The following is a 17,386-nucleotide window of genomic DNA, read 5'->3' as shown; positions in this document are numbered from 1 at the left end:
TCCTCACCAAGTCACTCAATCAGGGTAAAAGCGTAAATAAAGCATAAAAAGGTTCTTAAAAAATACATAAAAGGAAAAAGAGAAGCCATGAAGAATGAAAAAGGCGGGAAAATACCAGATTTCGAGGGTAGGCAAATCCCTAATCGGCTGTTTATATATATAAAGCTGACATTTAAGAACCACGGGCTCAAAAAAAAAAAAAAATGCAGATTCAGATAAAGTGCAGTTGCGGAGAGAAGTGCCAAGAGTGGGCGATCGTAGAACTCCAAGGAGCTGTGGAAGTTCAGCCCGCTTTCCAAGATCGCATCCATAACCTCCAGATCGGCGTTCTCTGCCGCCCTTCTTCTCAGGTTCCATTTTCTTAAACCGACACTTCTTTTCCCAATTACGACAGGGGAAAAAAAAATCTTTCTTTACTGATTTTCCGATGGTTTTTAGGAGATATACACATTCACAGTTGGGTACCATGAATTGACGGGAACGAAAGTGTCGTTGAAGAAGCCGATGTTGGTTCTCAAGAAATTCAAGCAATCGAATGCAGATCCGATCGGAGTGGATAATGATTCTTCCAAAGTGGATCTAGAGGTCATCGGAGTTATTCGGCACCGGATTTTGTTCAAGACCAGACCCAAAGCCCTCATTTCCAGTACGGTTTTTTTTTTTTTTTTTTTTTTCAATTTTGATTATTAAAGAGTGTGGGTAATCAAAAGATCTACGATAAAAAGTTCAGAAATTTTTCTAAATTTTGTGCCTTGTTGAGTTGAAAGCTTGCAATTTTCTGTATATTCAGCTGAGATGATTTATTTGAACAAATAGCCATAATTGTATCCCTGAACTGTTCCAATTGTTTGAATTATTCCAAATTTCTATACTTTTTGTTGTTATTATTTTTAAAAATTCGTATTTCCTGCAGAACCGCAACCAACCGTGAAAGGAAGAGTCAAGGCGGGGGATGCTGTGGTGCCAAACAAAATAGCTTGAAATGCATTATAAAAAGCACAATCTTTGGAGAATTTGATTTGTTTTTCAGTCAAACAATTGGAGAACAAGTGAGATCAAAGCTTGTGGATTATCAAGTGTGTCAAGTGTTTCCAAACAGTGACTTCAATTTTGGGGATGTAATCTTTGACGTGATCTTAATGGCCACATATAAACGCATGTTTAGCATTTTTCTAGTTTTGAGTACCAAGTATGTCTTTGAAAAAAGTAAATATATGAACTGATAATCTTCACTGCAGAGTTAAGCAGCTCGTGGCTGAGATATATATATAAAAAATAAAAAAAAATGATCAGCTTTTTATCTGAAGATATGGAACTAAACCCGACTTATCTACACAAGAAAAGGTCACAGAATCCAGACAAAAAAATAACTGCATTTTAGTATCATTCCTTCACACAGAAGCAGGGCCCATTGCACTTGTCCGAGCTCTCAACATTTCGGTTCTCTTGCTCCTCTCCATTACCTCCACCAACCATTCTACACTTTCTTTTATTCCCAGCCTGCAATCGATTTTCAATACATAAGCAAGTTTGTCTTGTGTAAGACTTCAGTGTTAATCAGAGAATAGGAGATTGGCAATACGAGTGGAACGAAAAGGGAAGTTCGGTAACTGTTTGCTTACCCATCATATGCTGAAACGGCTTCAAACATGTAAACCCTTTCATCCAACTTTTTAAGGTCTAAATACCGAGCAAGCTCCTCACCCGATGCAGCTTCAGCTAGGTCCTACATTAAATTATTTGATAAAATGAAAGTGACTAATTTTGCAACAGAAAAATGACTTGCAACTGTGCAGTTTCTTCTCAAAACCACGTTTAACAAAAAGAAATATGGAAGCTATTATTTCCCTTAGCATCCAAGTAAAACTATATTTTTTGAGCTATATTAGACAGAATTAAAGAAGAATCTCAAAAACAGAAGGTTAAGCATTTTCCAAAATTTGTTTATAGAAAAGGATCACATACTCACAATGCAAAAGCGTGTATTCACATAAGAGCAAATTCCAAACTGATTTTGATTCACTAGAATGTATAATTACAAGAATTTGGGCATCCAAATGGCCAAAATTAAGAACAAAAACATTGTCAAGTTCTTGTTGCTCAGACACCGTATATAGCGCAAGCTCAACATTCTAGCATTTATGACAAAGCTGTTCTTAAATTGGATGAAAAGTACAGCAACCTTTGTGTCCGAAGAAGGCGCAATCAAGTAGACTCACCTGCTTGTTTGCCAATATCAGAAGAGGAGCTCCTTGCAAATCCTCGTGGCGCAAAACTTTTTCTGGTTTGACAAGTTGAAGAATGATGTAATTAGCACCTTATTGTATTTTGTTTCTTCTATCGCTTCACTTCTATAGAAACAAACCAATTATCCAACACTAAATTATGTAAAACCTGGAAATCAGAAACCTACCCAATGCGGATTTTGAATCTTCAAAGCGAGATGGGCATGCAGCATCAATTACGTAGACAACTGCATGTGCCTCTTCATAATATTTCTCCCAGATTGAACGGAGACCAGGCTGTCAGAATGAATAAACAAGTTGATTGATAAATTTTGTATGAATACTACTATATCCCCATCCAATGAGGCGGAGAAAAGGAAGGCCGTTCAGTTACACAAGCACATTAATATACCATTTAACTTGGCTGGCCACTCTAACAAAGCTAAAACTACCCAGCAACTAACAATTCAACAAACTTAAAGTTTCGAAACAAACTCCGGTAACTCCATTTCACATTTTGCCTTTCTCCTGGGAGTTTCTTTTCCTTGAAAAACCTACTAGAGACGCATATAGCTACTCTTTTCCATAATTACACATGTGACCCAGGTGAATGATTCAAATTGTCACATCAACAGAAAAGTTCTAAGTAATAAAGGAATACTCAAACTTGCACTCAGTTGCCTATATTTGAAATCCTCAAAATGTGCTTGTATTGATAAATACCCAAAAGTCCCACCCGGATTAAACAAAGCATGAAACATACAAGAACAATTGCGAATTACATAGACACGTGATCGTAAAGGGCAGCTACAAACTTCACAATGCCGTCTAAATGTGCAGCTTACAAGGTCTTAATTGGAAGACAATTTAAGATAATAACTCAACTATTTCTAGAACATCTTATGTTCTTACTTTACATTGGGAAACAAGTACATCAGTGAAAATAACATCAAATGATATAACATTCCAGATTCTAATTTTCTATGCATAGAGGAAGAGAGTAAGGTATACTTTCCCTCAATTGAACATTTGAAAGGCTAGCAGGTACTAGGAATAACACAGAGATAAAAGAAGAAAATCAATAATCTGTAATTCTGTAATAGAGGAAAAAGAATAAGAATCTACGTACCTGGCCTCCTAGATCCCAGAAAACAAGCTTTGTATTTGAGACTTCTATTCGACCAATATTTAGTCCCACTGTTGGAACAATTCGATCCGGAGGCAGGCTTTCAAGGTTTGAGTACACTGACTTTAACTTCTCCAGTAAAGTCTACGAAATAATCAATGGAATTAGACGCAATATTTGTTAAGAATGTCTAAAAAATGCAAAGTCCATCAATTGGAAGAGAAGAGCATTTCATAACTACAAAAACAAAGTATAAAAAGAAACAAAACATTAGAAGAGGCATTACAGTCTTCCCAGCCTTGTCGACTCCAAGAATGAGGACATGAAACTCCGTCTTACTAAATATGTATTTCCAGAGTCCATAAAACAATGAAAACATCTCTTGTCTTATTTAGATTTCCTTAGTATTTGTTCCTTTTCAACCTTCAAGTCGAAAAGGAGAAGGAATTCATAACATCTACCTCGATCTTAGTTAAGCTCGCAACCTCAAAATCTGAAAACGGAATACAATGCTCATAATCAGAGGCAAAGAAAAGGATATGCTTAATGAAATTGAAATCATAGTTTTAAAAAGCGGAATCGGGAACAAAGGCGTTTTGTCTATTATAACAATTATTAACCAATGAGCTAAGATTTACAATTTTTACATTCCAAAGCAACCCATTTTGAGATTTGTAAAATCTATGAATGAAATCCCGCCCCATCATAGAAGCAAAGGGAAATGAACGACTATAACAGAAACGTTAACATCTCCTCAAAGACTTGGTATTTCTACCACAAAAAATCCCAACTTCAAACAGAAACTACAAAAATAAAAATAAAAATAAAAAAAAGATGATGATACAACCGGAAACCAACACAGCAATCGAATAATTCATCAGATAAAAATAATTAAACGGGAATTAAATGGGATCTCTAAGTAATATCACGAAAAAAAAAAGAAAGAAAGAAAGAAAGAAAAGAATGACCCAAAATACTTAGCGACATAAAAATGAAAACTAGCACTTACCCAGTTGCTAAAATTCATAGCCATGAAAGAAAAAATACCCAGATCAAGAAAGAATTATCATATATAGTTCGGATCCATATTCAAGAGAACGAATGTTGAATCGTAACAAAGATACAAAAAAAAAAATCAAAATAATTACGAGGAAATAAATATTCAGATACGTACTCTAGTGGAATGGGTTGTTGAGAAAGGAGGAGCCGCTGATAGTCTAGACTCTAGAGCTCTGAAGAACAATAATAAAACTCCCTAAATTTTGTTCCTCAATATTTTTTTCACGTTCTTTTTTTTTTTCTCTCTCTTTTGAGAATTTTTTTTCACGTTCTTCCCGTATTGCCCTTTCGTGACAAATTTCAGATCGCGATGTCATGTAAAGACTCACCATCCGGAGGTCCTGTGATGACGTCTTCAGATCCACGCGGTAGAAGTCCAAAACAGCTAAAATAGATCTTAAACGACACTAAACCACAACGTGTCGTTTTATAAGGGCACGCTATTTTTTGAGAACGTAAACCACTTCAAAAAATAAATAAATAAACGACATTCATTTTTTTTAAAACGACGTTACTAAACTTTTTTTTATAGAAAAACGACATTTTTACTGCTTGGCCCAAGAATTAAGAACAGCAAACTTCTAAACGACGAACGACAGCAATTCGAAAAAGAAAAGGTGAACAAACGGCATATGTCCCCCGAAAGGAACCAAGATATCGTTTTTTTAAATAAAAAAATGATGAGAAAATCGGCATGTCATTTGGTTCAAATGTTTTAAGACAAAAAAAAGGTGTACCCTATTTTTGGCTAAACGTTATGAAAAGTTTAAACAACAAACGACACGTGGCTGTTTGCATTTAAATTCAAAAAAAAAAATTGTTCAAATTATAACTTTATTTAAGTTTATATTTTTTTATTTGGCTAAATGTTACGAAAAGTTTAAACAACAAATGACATGTGGCTATACCGGTTTATTCATTTGTATTTAAATTTAAAAAAAAATTGCTCAAATTATAACTTTATTTAAATTCATATTTTTTTTTGTAAATTTGAGTTTGAACTTGAGTTTTAATTTGAGTTTGGGGCTAAAATCTGAGTTCAAATTCCCCTTTCAACTCAAGTTCATAAACTCAAACTCAAGTTAATAAATAATATTTTTTCTATTCTTAAAAACAACATAGCTTTTTCGTTGTAATTCATTGAGATGTTTTTTTTTATGTGTTCACAATGAAAAGATGTATAAAACTCCACCCATATTTCTGATTAAAATTTTTCATCACTATTGAGTTTTTATTAAAATACTATCTAAATATAAATTCAAGTTTTGACCCACCCAAATACAAACTCAAATAGATTTTTAATTTAAACCATAAATCGAAATGTACACATCCAAACACAAATTTAAATTAGAGTCACAATTCAAATCATACTCAAATACACCTTAACTCAAATTAATATTTAAATTTAAGTTACCCTAACTCAAAAAAATACAAAAAGTAAATGTGTTCAAGAAGAAACGATAGTGCATATTGTTGATTTGGTAACAAGCTTGTGAACATTAACCTACATAGCATATTTTCGTTCAAGAAAAAGAAAAAGAAAAACCCTACATGGTATATACATCGATCTTATAATAGACATGGTAGATACTACAGACTTCCTAAAGAAAAACGATGTGTCGCTTTTATTAAGGGATCACAGTGTCGCTTTTCAGTACACGAACATGTCGTTTTTCGACAAAAGAAAAACATCTGCCCCCCTTTTGTCTGTTTCGAGTTTTGTTATTCACGATTTGTGAAAGAACCCTAGGGCTCACATCCGTCTCTGTGTAGTGATCCCCCGAACAGTAGAGGCCGTTCCCTCAGTCTTCCTGCCTTCGCGAGCAGCATAGCCAGCCCTCCTTCCGAGCCGATTTCGGGCCACCTGTAAGGCAAGCTCCTCCATAGTTGGTTTTCTGTTTCTTTTTTTTTTTTGTAAGTTTTGTTTGAAGTTGGGATTTTGTGGTGGAAAAACCGGGTCTTTGAGGGGATGCGAGTGTTTATGTTATGGATTTTACGAAATCTCAAAATTGAGTTGTTTCTATGATGGGACGAGATTTCACAGGACCCATTTGGTAATTTTTTCAAAATAATTTTGTTTTTAGTATAAAAATGAAATTGTTTTGAGAATTATTCATGAAGACCGATTTTGTCTGATTTTTTAAGGGATTATTTTGAGGATAATAAAAAAAGTAAAATTGTCTTTTTGATTATAATTATTAATTAATATATTATAATATTGTTAATAAATACAGAAATGGGAAAATAACATCAACCGTTTTCTAATTCATTCATAAAAACTATTCCTATGATTTTTTATTTTCGTTTTCGTTTTCAAAACATTTGCTAAACAGCGGTTTGTAAACCGTTTTCATTTTCGTATCTTAAAAGACGTGTAAAATCCTTTTTAAAATAATCTAAAACTAATTCCAAACGCACCCATAGAGTTTACAAAATCTCAAAATTGAGTTGCTTTGGATTGGAATGCAAATCTTAGCTCATTGGTTAAAAGTAGTTATGGTAGAGTTTCCCAATTTGGGTTATTACGTGGTTGTTATAAGTTGCAAAATGTGTTTGCCTTGTGAAGATGAGATTGAGACATTGAGGAGCCTGTGGGAACAATGGAGATAATAAACAGTCCTATTAGTTTTTGGGGAAAACACAAAACAGTAGAGTGACAAGGAGAAGGAGATCTTTGTTTTGGTTACGCCTGAGCTTGCGGTTGTTGGCCATAAGAATGAAAACAGCTTCGATTGTGTTTGTCATTTTGCTTGAAGTTGGGGTTGCGAGATTAGGTTTAATAATTCAATAAGCTTTTGGGTTTGGAATAAGGATCTATGATATTGGGATTTTACTTAGATGTTTGACCTTCCATTTCTTATGTGCGTGTTCTAAAATACTCCGTTTTTAAAACTTTTTCATTCTTTCTGCCAATTTGGCATTAATATGTGGAAGTTGATGCTTGATTTTGAGAATTTTACAATATTGTTGCAGTTTGTTTCTGTGAAATCTAAGTCATTTGCTTGGAGTGCTTTTTGGTGTGTGAAGAGGTCACCTGTTCAGCGAAAATGAAGTAGTTTACTCTTTCTCCATTCATTAACTTTGTCATTTCTTGCCTCTGTAATCAATTTTGTTTGATATTCTGATCATTTGGCCTCTGTTTCTTCAAAGCGAGAGAAGCAGGAGCAGAGTACGATGGGATGAGGATAATTTGGGTGAAATTGAAGCGAATAAACCTGTGAGGCAGAAAATTACTGAGCCTAAGACACCATATCACCCCATGATTGATGATGATGGTATGTTGATTTCTTTCTTATTCTCATTCTGCAGAGCTCCATCTGATTCATTTGTATGCATATGTATCAAGGTGCTTGTCTGATTTTGAACTGGAAAGTGTCACTATTTGTGGGGATAATGCGGCTTTCAATTGTACTGAAATTTTCAATTTGTGTGGTAATTACATGGTTTCCAATTCAACTGTTGGTTATCTCAAATTCTGTTTCTCTCAGCGTAACCTTAATTGTGCTGATGAATGTAGAATCTCTATCTCCTATACGAGGCAGCTTCAATGATTGCATCGATGATGCTGTCGACGCAGAAGCAATACGAACTGCTCTGAGTGATGTGGCATCATCCAGTAGAAAGAATCCCCGGGGATCTGGGGGATGGACATCATCCGATGATGAGGCAGATGCTATGGAACAAGATGATGAAGGTTTTCATCTATCCATTCTCTAGATCATTATTTATTATTATTATTTTTTTCATTCAGCATTGCTTACAACTTTTCGTCCTATGAAATTTTCTTTCAATCTTTTGTTCAATCCTACTAGCTTAGTGATTTTGATCACCTTACTGTTAAAACGGTACAGTTCAGTTAATACATTTCTTTTTTGCATTTCTTGTTTTCATTTTTGGCTTGTTAAAGATGTCTATGATAACAGCTATTTGATATGAGATAAAATACAGGCTCAAGAAAAAATGTCTTTGCTACAAATTTTAACCTCTTGCTCCCTTTTAAGAACACTAGCATGACGTACTGGAGGTTGCTACTATTTTTTCGAATTGTATGTTTTGCTGCCCAATTTACTGCACTACATATGTCCCTTTGCTGGTCAGGGAGCCAAATGGGGCTGATTTCATCCCCTGCTTTTTAGAGTAATCATTTCATTGATTTAAGTTTTCAATTCCAGTTTTGTTACAGTTAAAAGCTCATAAAAAGTAACATCTAACTTTTTTATTACGGTTAAAAGCTCTCACATAAAATCACATCTCAGCTCGAATTAAAAACTCGAATCGACGAACTGAACGAGGCAGATTTTTAACTCAAACTCTGATTTCATGTTGTTTCTATGCCTTTTTCTGTTGGGACTTGTGATAGATTCAGAAACAGAAAAAAGCAGTAAGACTTTCAGTGAGCACAGAAAAGCTCACTATGATGAGTTCTGGAAAGTAAAAGAACACCGGAGGAAGGGTTCTTTTCTGGAAGATGAAGATGATGATGATAATGAGGTGGATAAGCGGGGGAGAAATGACTCGTCTTCTTCGTTAACTGCTGGTGTGCAGGATATAGACATCGAAGAAGGTGGGACTTCTGGTTTTCCTCACAAACCCTCTGGACCTCCAGCTAATGGAGTTTAATCAAGCCTGGCAAAGTTAATTTTAACACAGGACTTTTCGCACTTTTTTCTACACAAATTGTATGGCTTTTGGGACAATTCTTGTCCACCCACATATGTGTTATCCGTGTATAAATGGTATTGTTTTGTTCTCGTCTTTCACTTTTTGCCTCATCAAACAAGGCTTTGTAACAACAATGCTTTTCCGAATGCTTTTCGGAATGCTTAATGGGTAGTTTGTTTCAGCTATTGGGACTTTGGGTCCAATTCTAACCGTTCTAAACAATTCAAATAGACGTTTGGATCAACAAAAATAAGGGGTCATTCAAATCACTATGGCCAATTTAAATCATTCTCAAACCATATCAGAATTCATACACCCTCTCTCCCTTTGAATTCAAACCATCCGAATGGTTTTACTATAGTGAAATAAACACTTTTTTATTGTCTCTCATTGACTTAAATCTTAAAAATGTTATAATTTTTTTGTTTTAATTTTAATTAAAATAATTTTTTTTAATATCTTCATAATGAAGAGAATTATAAATTTTCATCCATGTTGCATATTTTTTAATGTCATTTATAAAGATTTTATAAAATTCTAATGACAGTTTTTAACATTTTATTCAAACATAGTTTAAATTTTAATTTCAATTCAAATTATAATTTATTTACGTATTCAAATAACAGTTTAAATCATAATTTAAATCACAACAATTCAGATTTTACAATTCAAATTAAAAAGGCTCAAACTGTGATTATTGAACCAAACACTTAAATATATTGTTCAAATAATTGCCCATTTACATGATTCGAGAACGTTTGGTTGGAGGATTCAAACCATGTGATTCGAATCATTTTTTATTTACGTGAATTTTTTATGAAAGAAAATACTGTAACGAATCATGAATCATGATTCGAATCAGGGAACGAATCCCTCTACCAAGCGTCCTAGAACTCTTTTTCTTTTCTTTTCTTCTCTTTTCTTTTTTAAAGAACACGTCACATGAACGAGTTTTCAACGCCTGATTTCCAAGTACATGTTCTGAAATGAATCACCTCTTAAATATAGCTTTAACTTCTTAATTTGCATTATCTGTTATGATCAACGACTAAGATCTCACTTTTCCAAGTGGGCTGCTTTGGATGATGGTGGTGAATTAATTCACTTTTAGAGAATTAGTATTAAATATATAAGTTTGTGTCTTGTATCTTTTTCTAATAAGGACTCATATTAGATTAAAAAATATGTAAAATATATAATTTTTTAATATAAATTTAACAGTTAAAAACATATTTAGGTCTCGTTCACTTCGCAGATTTGAATTTTCAATTCGAGTTGAGATGTGACATTTTCTAAAAACTTTTCACTGTAGCAGAAAAGTTAGATGTGACATGAATGAGACCTTAATAATTTATTTTTTCAAGATCTATTAAAAAATCTCTTTAATTTTAATATAAATTTGTCAAGGGTGAATAATTAAACTTTGACGTAGTAAAAATACAAGTGAGTAGTATCACGGCCCTTCTTTTTTGTCCTACGTTTGAATTATACTCATCAAGGTCGTTTCACTATTCCAATCAAAATTCAAATTTTTTAATATATTTTTTTTTAATAAAAATTTAAATTTAAATTTTTTTATTACAGTATTTTTTTTTTCTCATGTGAACTTATATTGCGTTTATAATAAAAATATATAATATAGTGCGAATTATAATTTATGACTCATTACAATATTTTTTTCTCATAAAAAATATATATAAATTAAAAATAATTCTAAATTATAATTTTGAATCATAAACCTAATTTTTAACCTAAATTCTCCGCTGTAAACAAGAGAGAGTGGGTCCGGGGTCCCTATTCCAAACAAGAACAACCAACCTTTGTTTTATCCTCAAACTCTTCAGTTTAACCCCTCCCTTATCTTATATGCCCAAAACTCCACATTCCCCAACTTCACATCACACAGCAAAAATGGCTTCTCCATCATCAATGGCTTCTCTCGCCTCACAAATCTGCAATCAAATAGTCAATATCTTCTCCAAACCCACGGACCCCCAACACCCGCCAGTGTTGGATCTCTTGGTGGAGGAAATCTCCTCTGCAGTGGCCAGAAAAGGCCGGGTCTTCCTCTACGGAGTGGGCCGGGAGGGCCTAATGCTGAAGGCCCTGTGCATGCGCCTCTGCCACCTGGGAGCCCAGGCCCACTTCGTCTTGGACATGACCACGCCTCCGATAACGGGCCGGGACCTCCTCATCGCCTCCGCCGGCCCAGGCGGATTCTCCACCGTCGATGCGCTGTGCGCGCTCGCGATATCGCACGGCGCGAGGGTACTGCTGCTGACGGCGCAGCCGGAGACGGGTTCCTGCGTGAGGCACGCGAGCGTGGTCGGTCACGTGCCGGCGCAGACCATGGCGGACGACGGCGGAGAGGCGGCGGCGGAGGAAAAATCTCGGCCGGTGCTTCCGATGGGGAGTGCTTACGAGGGAGCTTTGTTTGTGCTGTTTGAGATGGCTGTGTTTCGGTTGGGTGAGGAATTGGGGCAGAGCCCCGACCTCATTCGAAGTCGCCATACCAATCTGGAGTGAGCTTCCGATTCTACTGCGAACTCCTGATCTCCACTTGTCGTCTTTCCTTCTTTAATTTCTCTCTCGTTTTTTTTTTTTAATATTCGGAGAAAAGTTGTTTTTTTTTTTTTTTTTGAGGTTTTTATGAATAAAAATTAGGAAATATGAATAGTGTTACTATTCATATTTCCTAATTTTTATTCATATTTCTTAAAGATTTGATCCACCAATAATTTGAAATGAAAACACTTAGAGGGGAAGAAATTTGTGCTGTTAATAGGATACTGAATAGGCACATTAAATATCAAGTACACAAATAATTGTTTTAATAATTGTTTTAATAATACCTCTATACGGATATTTTTCAATCGATCAAGATTAAAGTAGCGTTTGATTTATGAGTTTAAAATTATGATTTATAATTTTAATTTTTAAAATTTTAATTTTTTATTAAAAAAAATATTATAACAAAATTAAAAATCTTAATTCAAAACCAAACAAAATCTTAAACTAAACATCACTTAAAAGACTTATAATAAAAGGCCACTAACTACACCACATGAATAAAACTAGTGGACAAAATACACTACCAACCTCAAATATTAGGGAGACTACCTTTGTTATTTACACAACAAGTATGCAAACACTGCAAGCAATAACATATAACAACGCACAAATAGGGAACCAAAAAAAAAAATTGGCTTTATAGAAGCAAAATAAAACTAATGACATGTTTATTTATCCGTAATTAGAGTTGACATAAATCATAGTGGACAGGAATCAGAGTTAGAATAAACTGTTTACTTATGTTCTCAGAATCAGACCCAATCTCATTTATGCGTTTACTTACACCCAGAATCAGAATAAATTATTATAAATTTACTTACATATCATTTTAATAGATTTTTGTGTTTTGAACTTCAAAAAAAAAAAATTGTATATTATGCTAACTATCTTAATATTATGATAACTAATTAGTAATTAGATTTTTTTAATCACACTTAATTTTTTTAAATTAGTAATTAGAAATTGTAATGGTCTGGATCTCCATGAATCCTTGAAATGATGTTGTGCAATCAATGGACAAAATATGGTTTGATCACAGATTCAACAAATAAACACAAAAAAAAAAAAAAAAAAAAAAAAAAAAAAAAAAAAAAAAAACTTGCAATTCAATAAAAAAGAACCAGAGTGATTTATATTATTAACTCATCTTGAAGAGAAAAGGGATGCTCTTGGTTGCTATGGATGCAATGCTGTGTTTTGAGGAGAAGAAAATATCATAGAAAGTGAGCAAAGATATACGAGAAGCGTGAAAGTAAATTAAGGCGTTTTTAATTTTTTTACTTTTTACTTTTCTATTCACAAATTTATCAATAAAATTAAGGGTAAAATCGTAATTCATATTTACTATCAGAATTAAGAGTGTCAATCCGGTAGGGAGATGAAAGGAGTGTCAATCTCATTCTTTAATTCTAAATTAGCGTGAAATCCACACATCTCCACTCCCTTTCTAAGATAGAAATAGATAAATAAATATGAGGTTAATTTTGATTCTTAATTTCCATTCTTCACTCATAAATAAAGATGCCATAAAGGAGAAGCCTCTAATGGCATCACTAGCTATGTGGTGATATGAGTGAGCACTACTCTAAAGTAGCCGAAAGGCCGCATCCGAAACATCATTGGATGAGTGCAACACAAACACCGCCCAAGATAATGCGGCACCCGAGCCCCGAGCTGACAGACAAATCGGCACCCACCTGCTCCATAGCGAGCAATGAAACCCAATCCCTAATGACCACATCCACCTACGCCACCATCAAGAATACCCTCTTAGACCAAAAGAACCAACTCAGAGGGCCACAAATTTGATGGCCAACTCGAAGGCACCGAGGATTTATAGCCCCCGGAACCAAGAAAGGGGCAAAAAAAAAAGCACAATAGAGAAAAGAGAGAAACCCCGAGACGCGACAATAATTACTTTAAAAATAGAGTCAATAGCTCTTCAGATGCTCAAATTTTGAAACCCAAGCCCCATGCCCCACGAATCTCAGGCATTACCAAACACGACATATAGGCATTACCAGACCTTAGTTATTTTTAATTATAATAACCTATTTACATTTTATAGAAAGATGATATATAAATATTTTAAAAAAAAATGAAACTTCTGACCATCATGTAAGAGATTATTTTATTTCTTGAAGAATAATAGAATTAATTTTCGTGATTACATTAATAAAAAAATAATCTTTAATTTAATCTAGTTTGATTGTGCAAGAAAAATGGATAAGATCTTTATCAATTTTCAAATCTAAATCTAATCCTCACCTTAGGCCAGAAAAAAAACTCTATTAGAGTTCAAAAGAGAGGGATAATTTTTGACATGTATATTCATTCCAGGATAAAGTTGTAACTTTGTGAAGGCAAAAAAAAAAAAAAAAAAAGAAAAAAAAAAACGTAAATTTGAAGCAGAAAGAAGGTCAAACATATAATGTTGCGACAAAAATTGAAAATCACAACCCCACACTCTGGATATATGTCAGCATCCCGCACCATCATAAAAGCTCCTTTTATATTTTTTTGTTTACTTCTCCTGTACCTTGTTTTTTGAGAATCTGAGAGAAGGATTCTTCACTCCATTCACAAAAAAATATCTTCCAATTACCTATCTTTTTCTTTCGAAAGAAATTTCCCATAAATCAAAAGGTTTTTAAAGTTCCCAGATATTTTCACCCATTGGGTCCCCCTTGAATACCATGCCCACTCTCGCTTGACGTGATATTTGGTACTCGCGGCATTCTTTCCGGATTAATTTTCCATGTTTTTTGTCTTTTTTCTTTTGTTGTTCAATGTAACTGCCTTTTTTCCCTCAATAAATACACACACACAACACCTTTCTTTCTAACGATAACATATATGTGTGTGTATATATATATATATATATGTGTGTGTGTTATTGTTTATATAACTTTTAAAGCTCCTAAAATCACATAAAAATGACATTTTTGTTTTTCAAGAATCACATAAACGGCTAAATAATGCTAACCACCGTGTTTAGTAGTTGGCTAAACAAAAAATATTCTAAATCAACTATTCCAATTCTCCACTATCATAAAAATTAATAAATAATATTAATAAGCTACACGATACAATACCATCACGTGGCCATGAAAACGACAGAGAAATTGCCGTATTAATTTGTTTTAGGAGAAAAATATCCACGAATTAAAGAGTTTTCAAAAGAAAATATCCGTCAAAAAAGAATTTTCAAAAGAAAATATCCGTCAAAAAAGAATTATTTGTGTGCAAATACTTGACTTTTTATACTTTGTCGTCTAAAACCCGCGAGTATGTTTGCTCGAAATTCTCTCTCTCTCTCACTCTCTCTCTCTCTCTCTCTCCCCCTCAACTCCAACAACCTCACACACAAAACTCCTTATACATGTAATGAACCTCTATAAAAAGCATGAGAAACGCCCAAAATCCTTGCTTCCAAACTTTCAGACACTAATACCGGGCGAAAAGTTTCACCGGCGACAATATTTGTGGCCGGTAAGCTCCAAAATGGACGGCAAAACGACGTCGTCGGAGAGTTGGACCGACGAAAAGCACCTCCAGTACTTGACCTCCATAGAGGCCTCCTTCGTCCGTACCATGCTTGAAAATCATAACGGTCGTCTTCCTCTTCGTCTCGACCGATATTTGCCTGACACCTCCGACTCAACCCTAGATTTGAAACCTCATCAACGAACCAGATTTAAGCATGGCACTAATTCTGGTATAATATATATGTATATATGTGTTTATATCTATGTTTTATGCATGTATTTATTATTAGTTCTTGTTTCTCATTGTATATTTTAAGTTTATTAATTTGATCATCGTTTATGAATTGGCATCGCTCTAAATTTAAGCAGGTGGTGCATTCTTGCTCTTTATTTTTTATTATTTATTTTTTTGCTTAATTTATGGAATGGATCCTTATTATTATAATTAAGGGATTCATAAATATCAAAGATCTACTTTAGGTGCTAGTTAATTATTTTTCTAAAAGACATGTTAATATCTCAATTAATTATATATATAATGGACTGTCATAAAGAACTCCTTAAGTATATGTTGAAGTATGAAAAAAGCATTTTTGACTCGCCAACCAAACGGCATCCAATGAATGTCATTAAAAGAATACGTAAAACTCCCATATGCGTCGAGATATTTTTTGCCCAACTGTCTGACGTAACTTACTACTTATTCCACCTATATTGGATTTTTTTTAAGAAAAAAAAAAAAACAAACTTTTTCCCTTTTTCTTTTCCATATCATACTTTCTAAAATTTTTACTGTTGAAAAATAATACTTTGGGTTTCCTTGAACTAGATTGTATGGGTCCAAGAGGCAGAATGGAGAGCATAGCTGAAAAGAGATCCAGGAGAATAAGATCATCTCAGCCGTTGAATTCATCACGAGATCAGGTTGGTATCACATCAAGAACATATTCTACTGCATATAGCTATACATTATATATGATAAATCACGCTTATAAAGTAAATTACAATATACAGTTTGTGGTGAGGTGGAGGACACATATTTGGATAATGTACATAAATTACCTATAATCTTGCAGTTATACCAGTACCATAGGATCATGATCAAGCGGTTGGAAACTAGTAGTTAACTTCAAATCAACTCCATTCTCTTTGATTGATCGACTACCACCTGCTTTTTATACAGTTTGATTTTTGTTTTTATCTTTTGATCTTTTTACATGTTAGTTTACCGATCCATCCTCAAAGTTTAAGTTTTTACGAGGTGGGTCAACAATAGTTTTATACTTTAACGCTCCTCCTTACGTGTGGGTTAGACAATACGTAATCGTATGGATAAATTAATTAGAAAGTCTAACACGTGAATATTTAAGTCTAAAATATATTAAAAACTTAATACATGATAATTTTTAAATGGAAATAAAAAGTATAATTACAGGAGTTTAAATTTAAGACCTCTTATTTTAATATTTTTAGTATAGATTGGTAAACTAACAATATGTGGGCCGATCCCTCATCAGTCATCACTCAGGCGCCAATTAAAAAAAAAATAGCATATATTGGCTGATCTTTTTCTTTCTTTTTTCGTTATTTTTTCTTTCTGGATGAATATTTGACTGTCCCCACAGGTGGTCCCACAGTTAGAAATCAGAACCGTTGGCGATAAGGATGAGAAAGACCAGCAGGATAATGTACCTTCGGCACCTCTCAATACTTTAAATTAATATTCTTTGTTCTAGGTTTTCATCTTTTCCTTTCTTTCATTTTTATTATTTTTGAGGATATTGTGGTAGGGTATAAAAAAAATATAATTCAACAAACTTGACAAAATCATCAAATGATTTAGAGCTGTGTCATGCTGATAAAAAAAAAAAAAAAATATATATATATATATATTACTCTACCAACATAATCTCTTTCTTTTGGTTCTTATTTAATGTAATAATCTCATTTAATTAGCTAATCGGTGTTTGTAATAATACAGTACAAATATTGGTGGTTTATGGGTATTGATGATGGTTCATGGCAGTCGCCAGAAAGCTAGCTAAGCTTGTGTTTTTGATGATTTATAATTGCAATTATTCAGTTAGGTGGTGATCATGAGTTAGGCTATATTTGATGGGCTTTTAATTGCTTTTCTTCGGCTTTTTAAAAAGTGGATGTTGATATTGTACATGATATTTTTGTAATCCTGGAGGCTTGCGTTAGATTTTTATTACAGAAGTGCTATAGCTTGCGAGTTTAATTAATTTTCTTTT

The 17,386-nt window shown here is 33.7% G+C and overlaps 5 protein-coding genes across 5 annotated transcripts; 4 read left to right on the top strand and 1 right to left on the bottom strand.

The window, feature by feature from the left end:
- The first annotated feature begins 120 nt into the window (after positions 1-120).
- On the top strand, positions 121-1,157 carry LOC21398850 (putative uncharacterized protein DDB_G0287975). The gene is made up of 3 exons (XM_010109125.2): positions 121-350; positions 439-646; positions 914-1,157. Exons 1-3 carry the CDS (start codon positions 204-206, stop codon positions 979-981), a joined length of 423 nt encoding a protein of 140 aa, XP_010107427.1. The 5' UTR covers positions 121-203; the 3' UTR covers positions 982-1,157.
- Positions 1,158-1,233: 76 nt separating this feature from the next.
- On the bottom strand, positions 1,234-4,643 carry LOC21398849 (ADP-ribosylation factor-related protein 1). The gene is made up of 7 exons (XM_024172898.1): positions 4,526-4,643; positions 3,638-3,844; positions 3,355-3,495; positions 2,414-2,522; positions 2,220-2,281; positions 1,623-1,726; positions 1,234-1,500 (listed from the first exon to the last, which is right to left on the bottom strand). The coding sequence occupies exons 2-7, from the start codon at positions 3,728-3,730 to the stop codon at positions 1,392-1,394; spliced, it is 618 nt and encodes a 205-aa protein (XP_024028666.1). The 5' UTR covers positions 3,731-3,844; positions 4,526-4,643; the 3' UTR covers positions 1,234-1,391.
- A 1,385-nt stretch (positions 4,644-6,028) lies between these two features.
- On the top strand, positions 6,029-9,257 carry LOC21398848 (protein phosphatase inhibitor 2). The gene is made up of 5 exons (XM_024172902.1): positions 6,029-6,276; positions 7,384-7,462; positions 7,561-7,685; positions 7,928-8,104; positions 8,771-9,257. Exons 2-5 carry the CDS (start codon positions 7,458-7,460, stop codon positions 9,028-9,030), a joined length of 567 nt encoding a protein of 188 aa, XP_024028670.1. The 5' UTR covers positions 6,029-6,276; positions 7,384-7,457; the 3' UTR covers positions 9,031-9,257.
- A 1,706-nt stretch (positions 9,258-10,963) lies between these two features.
- Positions 10,964-11,700, top strand: LOC21398847 (3-hexulose-6-phosphate isomerase). The gene has a single exon (XM_010109122.2). It carries the CDS (start codon positions 10,984-10,986, stop codon positions 11,596-11,598), a length of 615 nt encoding a protein of 204 aa, XP_010107424.1. The 5' UTR covers positions 10,964-10,983; the 3' UTR covers positions 11,599-11,700.
- A 3,227-nt stretch (positions 11,701-14,927) lies between these two features.
- On the top strand, positions 14,928-16,973 carry LOC21398845. The gene is made up of 3 exons (XM_010109120.2): positions 14,928-15,361; positions 15,961-16,055; positions 16,757-16,973. Exons 1-3 carry the CDS (start codon positions 15,031-15,033, stop codon positions 16,850-16,852), a joined length of 522 nt encoding a protein of 173 aa, XP_010107422.2. The 5' UTR covers positions 14,928-15,030; the 3' UTR covers positions 16,853-16,973.
- The last annotated feature ends 413 nt before the right edge of the window (positions 16,974-17,386 follow it).

Source organism: Morus notabilis, unplaced genomic scaffold (assembly GCF_000414095.1).
Source record: "Morus notabilis unplaced genomic scaffold, ASM41409v2 Scaffold759, whole genome shotgun sequence".
In the NCBI taxonomy this organism is placed as follows: domain Eukaryota; kingdom Viridiplantae; phylum Streptophyta; class Magnoliopsida; order Rosales; family Moraceae; genus Morus; species Morus notabilis.
This window is presented reverse-complemented; position numbering and strand designations above follow the sequence as displayed.